The 10,322-nt window shown below is 58.7% G+C and overlaps 1 protein-coding gene across 1 annotated transcript in view; it reads left to right on the forward strand.

The window, feature by feature from the left end:
* Nucleotides 1-10,322, forward strand: part of LOC106806535 (protein strawberry notch homolog 1-like) — a 47,918-nt gene that overhangs the window by 27,182 nt on the left and 10,414 nt on the right. Inside the window, exons 16-23 of the mRNA XM_014808510.1 lie at nt 3,392-3,402; nt 5,404-5,625; nt 6,839-7,045; nt 7,609-7,835; nt 8,131-8,262; nt 8,960-9,095; nt 9,540-9,639; nt 10,215-10,322. Of these exons, the coding sequence (XP_014663996.1) occupies nt 3,392-3,402; nt 5,404-5,625; nt 6,839-7,045; nt 7,609-7,835; nt 8,131-8,262; nt 8,960-9,095; nt 9,540-9,639; nt 10,215-10,322 (1,143 nt within the window). The remainder of the gene's footprint in view (nt 1-3,391; nt 3,403-5,403; nt 5,626-6,838; nt 7,046-7,608; nt 7,836-8,130; nt 8,263-8,959; nt 9,096-9,539; nt 9,640-10,214) is intronic.

A 10,322-nucleotide genomic window follows, 5' to 3' on the forward strand; every position in this document is an offset into this window, starting at 1 on the left:
GCGCGTGTGAGGGGAAGAGACACGGTACTGTGATGCCGACGCTGCGTTGTGAGGGGAAGAGACACGGGAGGTGTTGCGACGCGATGGGGAAGAGACACGGTAGGTGTGCGACGCGAGGGTGAAGAGACACGGTAGTCTCGTGTGCGACCGCGGAGGGGGAAGAGACACGGTTAGGTGTGCTTACGCGGGTAGTGAGGGGAAGAGACACGGTAGCCGTCGTAGTGCGACCGCGGTGTGAGGGGAAGCGCAACACGGTAGCGGTCGAGGAGGGGAAGAGACACGGTAGGTGTGCGACGCGGTGGTGTGAGGGGAAGAAGACACGGTAGACTCGTGTGCGACGGCTGGTCGGTGTGAGGGGAAAGAACACGTAGCCTCGTGTGCGACGCGAGAGGCAAGAGACACGGTTAGGTGATGCGACGCGGAGGCGGAAGAGACACGGTGTGTGGCGTACCGGTGTGAGGGGAAAGAGACACCGATAGTCGTTGTGCCGAGCGGCGTGCTGAGGCGGAAGAGGAACGGTTAGGTGTGCACGCGAGGAGAAGAGACAGCGTAGGTGTGAGACAGCCGGGTGTGAGGGGAAAGAGACACGTAGGTTGCGACGCGGGGTGTGATGGGGGAAGGAGACAGCGGTAGCGTGTGCGACCGCGGGTGTGAAGGCGGAAAGAAGACACGGTAGGTGTGCGACGCGGGTGTGAGGGGAAGAGACACGGTAGGTGTGCGACGCGGGTGTGAGGGGAAGAGACACGGTAGGTGTGCGACGCGAGGGGAAGAGACACGGTAGGTGTGCGACGCGGGTGTGAGGGGAAGAGACACGGTAGGCGTTGTGCGACGCACCGAGGGGAAGAGACACCGGTAGTGGTGTGCGACGCAGGTTGGTGTGAGGGGAAGAGACACCGGTAGCGTGTGCGATACGCGAGACGAGAACACGGTAGCGTGTGTGACCTGGCGTGCGAGGGGAAGAGACACCGGTTAGAGGGTGTGCGCGCGAGGGGAAGAGATACGTCGTAGTGTGTCGCCGACGCAGGGGTGCGAGGGGAAGCAGAACTGGATAGGATGTGCCGACGCTTGGTCGGATGTGAGGGGAAAGAGACACGTAGTCCGTGCTGCGACGCGAGGGGAAGGAGACACGGTTAGGGTGCGACGCATGGGCGGAAGAGGACACGGTAGGTGTGGCGACGCGGGTGTGAGGGGAAGAGAATACGGTAGGTGTGCGACGCGGTGCGAGGGAGAGAGACCGGTTAGGCGTGCTGGCGACGCCGGTGGTGTGAGGGCCGAAGAGACCAGCGTAGGGTGTTGACGACCGGGTGTGAGGGGAAGAGAGCCGGTAGACTGTGTGGCCCGACTGGGGTGTGAGGGAAGCAGACACGGTAGGTGTGCGACGCGAGGGAAAGAGAACGGTAGCGTTGTTGCGACGCGAGTGGGAAGAGACACGGTAGTCGTGTGGACGCGGTTTCGTTGTGAACGGGGAAAGACACGTGAGTGTGGCGACGCGAGGGGGAAGAACACGGTAGTGGTGAGACGCGAAGGGGAAGAGACACGGTTAGGGGGGCGACGCGAGGGAGAAGAGACACGGGTAGCGTGACTGCGACGGGGTGTGAAGCGGAAGAACACGGTAGGTGTGCGACGCGGCGTGTGAGGGAAGAGACCGGTAGGTGTGTGACGCGGCGTGTTGGGGGAGAGACACGGTAGGTGATGTGACGCGGGTGGCGAGAGGGGAAGAGACACGGTAGTTCGAGTGTGCGACGCGAGGGAAAGAGACTATCGGTAGGGTGTGCGCGCAGGTTATGTGCGAGGGGAGAGGACACGGAGCTTACGGTGCGCGCGGGTCCGAGGGCGGTGAGGGGAGAGAACGGGTACGCGCGGCTGCGACGCGAGGGAGAGACACGTAGCGTGGCCAGACGCGAGGGGAAGAGACACGGTAGCGTGTAAGCGACGCGGGTGTGAGGGGAAGAGACACGGTAAGGTGTGCGACGCGGGGAGTGGAGAGACACGGTAGTGTTGTGCGACGCGGTCTCAGGGTCGAGGGGAAGAGACACGGTAGGTTTGTGCCGACCGCGGGGAGGGCGAGGGAGGATCGCCACCACTGCCGCGATATGCGTGTGCCGGACCGCTGGGTGTGAGGGAAGAGACACCGGTAGCGTGTTGCGAGCCAGGGGAAGAGAGACACGTTAGCCGGTGCGACGCCCTCGGGTGTGAGAGGAGGAGACACAGGTAGGTGTGCCGACGCTGGTGTGATGGGAGGGGAAGAGACACGGTAGAGTGTGCGACGGCTGTGGGGAAAGGGGGAAGAGACACGGTAGTCCGGTGTGCGACCGGCTGTGGAGGGAAGAGACACGGTAGGTGTGCGACGCAGAGGAGGAAGAGACACTCGTAGTCGTGTGCGACGCGGGTGTGAGGGGAAGAAGACCACGGTAAGTCCGGTGGGCGACGCCGGTGCTGTGAGGGGAAGAGACACGCGATAGTGTGTGCAACGCGAGGGGAAGGACACGGGAGGTGTGAGACGCGGGTTGTGAGGGAGAGAACGGTACGGATGTGCGACGCGGACGGAGGAAGAGAACGGGTAGGTGTGCGACGCAGGGGGAAGAGACACGCGATTAGCGTGTGCGACGCCGGGTGTGAGGCGGAAGAGACCGGTAGCGTGGTGCTGACGCGGGTGTGAGGGGAAGAGACCAGGTAGGATGTGCGACGCGGCCTGACGTTGTGTGAGGGAAGAGAACACGTAGCGTGTGCGACGCGGGTGTGAGTGGGAAGCAGACACGGTAGGTGTGCGAGCGACGGGGAAGAGACACTGGATTAGCGTGGTGCCGACGCCGGGTGTGGGGGAAGAGACACGGGTAGCGTGTGCGAGCTGAGGGTGTAAGAGACACGGCTAGCGAGCGTGTGCGACGCGGGCGTGTGAGGGCGAAGAGACACGTAGGTGGCGACAGCGGGTGCGAGGGGAAGAGACACGGTAGGTGTGCGACGCGAGGGGAAGAGACACGGTAGGTGTGCGACGCCGAGAGGAGAGACGCGGTAGCGTGTGCGACGCCCGAGCGGGCAAGAGAACGGTAGGTCGTGCGACGCGGGGTGTGAGGGAGGAGACACGATAGCTGTGCGACGCGGGGTGTGGAGGGAAAAGAGACACGGTAGGGTGTGCGACCGGTCAGTCTGGAGGGGGAGAAGAGACACGGTAGTGTGCGACGCGCGGGTGTGTGAGGCGGAAAGAGACGGTTAGCGTGTGCGCGCGGGGTGTGCAGGGGAAGAGACCACGGTTAGTGTGATGCGACGCGGGTGTGAGGACAGAGACACGGGTAGGCTGTGCGACGCGAGGGGAAGAGCCGGTAGGTGCTTGCGACGCGCGGTGTGAGGGGGAGGAGACACGATAGCGTGTGCGACGGCGGCGTGTGAGGAGGAAGAGACACGGTAGACGTGTGCGCGGTCTGGGTGTGAGGGAGAGGACACGGTACACACCGCGTGCGACCGTGTGCGACGCCCGAGGGCGAGACACGGATAGGCGTGTGCGACGCGGTGTGTGAGGGAAGAGACACTGTACGGTATGCGGACGCGAACGGGACGAGAACACGGTAGAATGTGCACGCGGGTGTGAGCGGGAAGAGACACGAGTAGTGCGTGTGCACGCGAGGGACGGACATTCGGTAGTGTGTGCGACGCTGGGCTGTGAGGGAAGAGACACGTTAGGTGAGCGACGCGAGGGACGAGACACGGTAGGTGTGCGCCGGGAGGGGAAGAGACACGGTATGTGCGACGCGCGGGTGGGGCGGAGAACACGTAGGGTGTGCGACGCGAGGGGACGAGACACGTAGGTGTGCGACCGCGGTGTGCGAGGGGCAAGAGACACGTAGGGTTGCGACGCGGCTGTGGTGAGGGGAAGAGACGACGTAGTGTGTGCGACGGCGGGCTGTAGAGGGGAAGAGGACACGGTAGGTGTGCGACGCGGAGGGGAAGAGACAGCGGGTAGCTGTGTGCGACGCGAGGCGGAAGCAGACACGGTAGGTGTGCGACGCATGAGCGGGAAGGACACAGGGAGGTGTGCGACGCGGGCCTGTGAGGGGAAGAGCACACGGTAGGATTGTGCGACGCGCGGGGGAAGAGGACACGGAATAGGTCGTGCGACGCGAGAGTGGAAGAGAACACGGGTAGCCGGGTGCGACGCGGGTGTGAGGGGAAGAGACACGGTAGGTGTGCGACTGCGACGGCGGATAGAGACACGGTAGCTGTTGTGCGATCGCGACTGTCGTGAGGGGAGAGACACGGTATGCGTGTGCGACGCGAGGGAAGAGACACGGTAGACAGTGTGCGAGCGGGTGTAAGGGAAGAGACCACGGTAGGTGGTGCGACGCCGAGGGGAAGAGACACGTAAGGTGTGCCGACGCGGGTGTGACGGAAGAGACAGGTAGCCAGTTGCGACGCGAGGTGAGAGACACCGGTAGGTTCGTGTGCGACGCGAGCGGGAACGCAAGACACGGTAGGTGTGTGACGCGGTGTGTCGAGGGCAGAGACACGGTAGCATTTGGGTGCGGCCGGGTGTTGAGGGGAAGAGACACGGGAGGTGTGCGCACGCGTCAGTGTGAGGGGAAGAGACACGGTAGGTGTGTGCGGACGCGAGGGCGGAAGAGACACGGTAGGTGTGCGACGCGGAGTAGTGAGCGCGGAAGAGACACGGCTAGTGGTGTGCCGAGCGCGAGGGGAAAGGAGACACGGTACGTGTCGACGTGGGCTGTGCCGCGCAGGGGAAGGAGACACGGTAGCTTCTGTGAGCCACGCGAGGGAGGACACGGTTAGGTGTGCGACGCAGAGGGAAGAGACAGTAGGTGTGTGACGCGGGTGTGAGCGGGAACGAAGACATGGTAGCAATTCCGTGTGCGACGCGGGTGTGAGGGGAAGAGACACGGTAGGTGTGCCGACGCGGGGTGTGAGGGGAAGAGACACGGTAGGTGTGCCGACGGTGAGGGGAAAGAGAACGGGTAGATTGTGTGCAGACGCGAGGGAGAGACACGGTATGGTTGCGCGCGGGTGGAGGGAAGGGAGACACAGGTAGTGACCTAGGTGTGCGATCGCCGAGGGGAAAGAGACAAGCGTAGCGTTGTGCGACGGGCTCTTGTGCGAGGGGAAGAGACCACGGGTAGCGTGTGCGGACGCGGGTGTGAGCGCGGGAAGAGACACGGTAGGTGTGCCGACGTGAGGCGAAGAGACAACGGTAGCTGTGTGCGACGCGAGGGGAAGAGACACGGTAGATAGTGTGCGACGCCGGAAGTGTGAGTGAAGAGGACACGCGCTACCGTGTGTGACGGTGCATATGAGGCATTTTAGAGATGTCTCTTTCTTTCTCTCACTCTTTCTCTCACTCTCACTCTCTCTCTCTCTCTCTCTCACTCACTCACTCCCTCTCTCTCGTACTCGCAGCACCGGGGAGGGACCGGCGCGGCGGTGAGAAGCGCTACAAGGAAAGTCGCGCTCCGACGACGACTCCGACGACGGTGGTGGCGGTCAGTCACGGTTGCCCGGTCAGCGCTGCGTCAGCGGCTCGAGCACGGAGAGCTCGGACGATGACGACGACGAGGGGTCGGAGGGCGAGTCGGACTTCAAACCCGTTTGGTAACGGGCTGGACAGCGAGGAGGAGGATGGTGAGTGTGTGAACCTCCCCCCTCTACCTCTCCTGTGTCCCTCCCTCTGTCTTCCCTGCTGCTCTCACCATTCCCTTCTCTCTACGCTTCTTCTTACCCTCTCTCCTCTACCTTCTCCTGTTTCCCCTTCCTCTGTTTCTTCCTTGCTGCCTCTCACACCTCCCCTCTTCTCTCTACGCTTTCTTCTCTACCTCTCTCCTTCTATCTTCTTCGCTGTTTCCCCTTCTGTCTTTCCTGCTGTGCTACCATCCCCTCTTCTCTCTACGCTTCTTCTCTACCCTCTCTCCTCATCTTCTCACTGTTTCCTCCTTCTGTCTTCCTGCATGCTCTCACCCTCCCCTCTTCTCTCTACGCTTTCTTCTCTACCCTCTCCTCTACCTTCTTCCGTTTCCCTACCTCTCTGCTTTCCTGCTGCTCTCACCATCCCTCTTCGTCTTTACGCTTTTCTCTACCCTACTCTCCTCTATCTTCTCCTGTTTCCCTCTTTCTTGTCTTCTGTGCCTCACATCCCCTCTTCTCCTCTCGCATTCTTCTCTACCTCTCTCACCGTATCGTCTCCTGTTTCCCCTCTTCTGTCTTCCTGCTGCTCTCACCCTCCCCTCTTCTCTCTACGCTTTCTTCTCTACCCTCTCTCCTCTATCTTCTCCTGTTTCCCCTCTTCTGTCTTCCTGCCTGCCTCACCCTCCCTCTTCTCTCTACGCTTTCTTCTCTACCCTCTCTCCTCTATCTTCTCCTGTTTCCCCTCTTCTGTCTTCCTGCTGCTCTCACCCTCCCCTCTTCTCTCTACGCTTTCTTCTCTACCCTCTCTCCTCTACCCTCTTCCGTGTTCCCTCTTGTCTCTTCCCGCGGCTCTCACCCTCTCCCCTTCTGCACTCTGTGCTCTCCCTTCTCATCTTTTCCTTCTACGCTCTCTCTTCTATCCCTTCCATCTACATCTTCTCTTTCCTCTCTACCCCTCCCCTCTCCTTTCTCCCTCTCCCCTCCCCTCTGTTCCACGCCTCTACTCCTTTCCCCTTCCCCTGTTGACACGGGGTCATCCTACTTCTGTCATTAAAAAGGGGGTTCTGGTTGGTATCCCTCAAAACTGACCAGATTAGTAACTAAATTTAATCGAATTAAATCGAATCGATTAGAATCGAATCGAATCGAATCTTATTTAGTAATCGATCCACGTCTCTAATCCGGCACCCCCCGGCCCGCCTCCGCATTGCAGACCCGTGGCTAAACCGAAAGAAGTCGCGGCAAAAGCTCAAGGCCAAGCGCAGCAAGGACAAGGAGAAGGAGAAGAAGAAGAAGAAGGAGAAGAAGGAGAAGGAGAAGGAGAAGGAGAGGGAGGAGGAGGAGCGGAAGCGTCCGTCGCCGGAGCGGACGGAGGAAAGCATGAACGGCATCGACAGTCTGAACAGTGATAGTAACTCAGGTGCGTGTGTCAGATACTACACACACACACACACACAGACATACACACACACGCACGCACGCACGCACGCACGCACGCACGCACGTACGCACGCACGTACGCACTAGTACATTCTATACTCGGTAGTGGGTAGGTAGTTATAGCTTCACCATAAGTGGTGAAAGTGATAAACTGAGTCAAACTCCATAGTATTTATTTAGATATTTATTTATTTATACGTGTGTATGTGTGTGTCTATATATTGCGTGTGCATGTGTGTGCCTGTGGGTGCATGCCTGGGTGCGTATGTGCGTGCATGTGTGCTTGCCTGAGTGCATTTCCGCGTGCATGTGTGCATGGCACTGCATGCGTGCCAGTGCGTGCGTGTGTTTGTGTGCATGCATGCGTGGCAGTGCGTGTGCGTGCGTGCGTGCGTGCATGCGTGCGTGCGTGCATGCGTGCGTAAGTGCGTTTGTGTGCATGCATGAGTGCCAGTGCGTGCGCGTGCGTGCGCGTGTGTGCTTGTGCGCACACGCCCTTGTGTACGTACTCTCATCACCACCCCACTGTCGTTCACCGCGCAGGCTTCGGCGCGACTACCGATCGCTTCGACTCCGCGGGCGGAGGGCCGCCGCCGCCGCCGTCGTCGTCGATGGGTCTGTGCGCGCTCGCACCGATGGCGGCTCGCGAGCGCGTCATGGACATGAGGCAGGAGCTGCTGGACACGCTGGAGGTGGTCGGCAAACAGCTGCCCCCGAACACACTAGACGAGCTCATCGACCTACTGGGAGGACCAGATAATGTAGCAGAGGTGAGGGCTGGGTGTGTGTGTGGGGGGTGGGGTGTGTGTGTGTGTGTGTGCGTGTGCGTGTGCGTGTGCGTGTGCGTGTGCGTGTGCGTGTGCGTGTGCGTGTGCGCGTGCGTGCGCGCGCGTGCGTGTGGGGGCGTGTGTACGTGCGTGCGTGCGTGTGGGGGGATGGAGGGGTAGCATAGACCTGCTAAGAGGGCCTAACAACGTATCCAAACTGCTTGCTAGCAGTAATCACACATAAACTGTGAAACAGTCGATTATAGATGGCGCTGCTGTTGTTGTTGTTTGCTCGCAGATGACTGGTCGCAAGGGTCGGATCGTGAGTCTGGACGACGGAACGGTACAGTACGAGTCTCGCTCTGAGATCGACGTTCCGCTAGAGACACTCAACCTGACGGAGAAGCAGCGCTTCATGGATGGAGAGAAGGTCGGTGTATAATTGGGAGGGGTTGGGTCACAATTAATAAAATCTTTGTTTGCCCTCACCCGACCCAGGCTGAAAAGTTTGGGTAGGTAGGTCGGGTTTTTTTTTTGAGGGCGGGGGTCTTTTTACAAATTCAGCATGGTGTCTACATGCTCGGGTGTGCTTGTGTGGAGATAGCTTTTATGTTGATTGTTTGTTTTGCTTGGTACATATAATGTATTACCTACAGATTTATATAATGTACAGTGATACAATTTGTTAAAAAAGAAAAGAAAAAAAAGGAGATCAATAAAAAATTTTGAGTCGGGGGCCCCTTTTTGGCGGGTCGGTCGGGTGAGGGCAAACAAACAATATTTTTATTATGGCCTTGCTATAAGGTGTTTGTGTATGTACTGCGCTACACCGGGTTCCTCTGTGAGTTATGCTCTCTGTTCTTACTGTTTAATCTAAAGCTGAAATTTGGTTAAAAGCAGCCTGCAGTAACTTGCAGTAAGCCGACGATTATTCAGCTGATCAGATCCATTCAAACTTTTGATATCTACTATTTGTTATCTACTATTTGATATCTACTATTTGATTAGCTACTATTCTAACTGTGTTATCATATGACAAGAGGCTTGCTGTGCTACGTGGTGCTGAGGGATTGGGTCTGTACGATCGCGCCATAGCGAGAGAGTGATGTTCTTGTGTTTGTCGGCAGAACATCGCCATCATCTCGGAGGCTGCGAGTTCGGGAATCTCTCTGCAGTCGGACCGGCGTGCGTTGAACCAGCGGCGGCGCGTACACGTCACTCTGGAGCTACCGTGGAGCGCTGACCGAGCCATACAGCAGTTCGGTATGTGTCCGGCATACAGCCGCGCGCGCTCCGGATCCGGAATCATGCCGGAATCTTGCCGGACGTGCCCGGAATCGTCATGTGCCGTCACCCTCGAATTATTTGGGGTGCAGCCGGACTCGGCTGGCATCGGTTCGGAATCCGTAGGCCAGACATGCCCGGAATCAGGGAGTATTTGACTCCGAACTCGCGTTAATTTCCCACCCTGCATTGTATCCGGAATTATGTGTCCGGAATCAGGCGGGGCATGTCCGAAATCACACGTTGTGCAATTGTGCGATCGTGTTCCTCAAATGAATACTGATGATATCGACAAAGGCAGAGAGATCTAACCGAGAGGATCACTGAAAGAATAACAAACAAAAAGACTAAAAAAAAAACAGCTATATCTGTGTCTCTGTCTCACACTCTCTGTCTCTCTCTCTTTCTCTCGTGCGCATGCAGGCAGAACACACCGGTCTAACCAGGTTAATGCGCCGGAGTACATGTTCCTGATCTCAGAGCTGGCAGGAGAGAGGAGGTTCGCGTCCATCGTGGCGAAGAGGTAATAATGTCGATCTCGCAATTGATACGTGTAGAAGATCTCTTCCATCTCTCTTCTCATTCTTCACCCCCTCTCTCTCCCCCCCGCCCTTCCCCCTCCTCCTCCTCTCTCTCTCTCTCTCTCTCTCTCTCTCTCCCTCTTCCTCTCCTCTCCCTTTCCCCCTTTATCTCTCTCCCTCTTTCTTCTTCATTCTATCTCTCCTTCTATCTCTCTCAGTCCTTCCCTTTCTCCCTCGCGCCCTCCCTCTCCCTCTCCTCCCTCTCCCTCCCTTTATCCCTCTCTCACTCCCTCTCCCCCTCTCTTTCTCCCTCTCTCTCTCCTCCCTCTATCTCCCACTCTCCCCTCTCTCTCCTCCCCTCTTCCTCTCTATCTATCTCTCTCTCTCACTGTGTGGCAGGTTGGAGAGTCTGGGGGCGCTGACTCACGGTGACCGGCGAGCGACAAAGACGCGGGATCTCAGCCGCTTCAACTTCCCTTATCTCTCTCTCCCACTCTCCCCTCCCTCTCCCCTCTCTCTCCCCTCCCTCTCCTCCCCTCTTCCTCTCTATCTATCTCTCTCTCTCGCTGTGTGGCAGGTTGGAGAGTCTGGGAGCGCTGACTCACGGTGACCGGCGAGCGACAGAAACGCGCGATCTCAGCCGCTTCAACTTCGACAACAAGTTCGGCCGCATGGCGCTGGAGAA

Source organism: Priapulus caudatus, unplaced genomic scaffold (genome assembly GCF_000485595.1).
Source record: "Priapulus caudatus unplaced genomic scaffold, Priapulus_caudatus-5.0.1 Scaffold167, whole genome shotgun sequence".
NCBI lineage: Eukaryota > Metazoa > Priapulida > Priapulimorpha > Priapulimorphida > Priapulidae > Priapulus > Priapulus caudatus.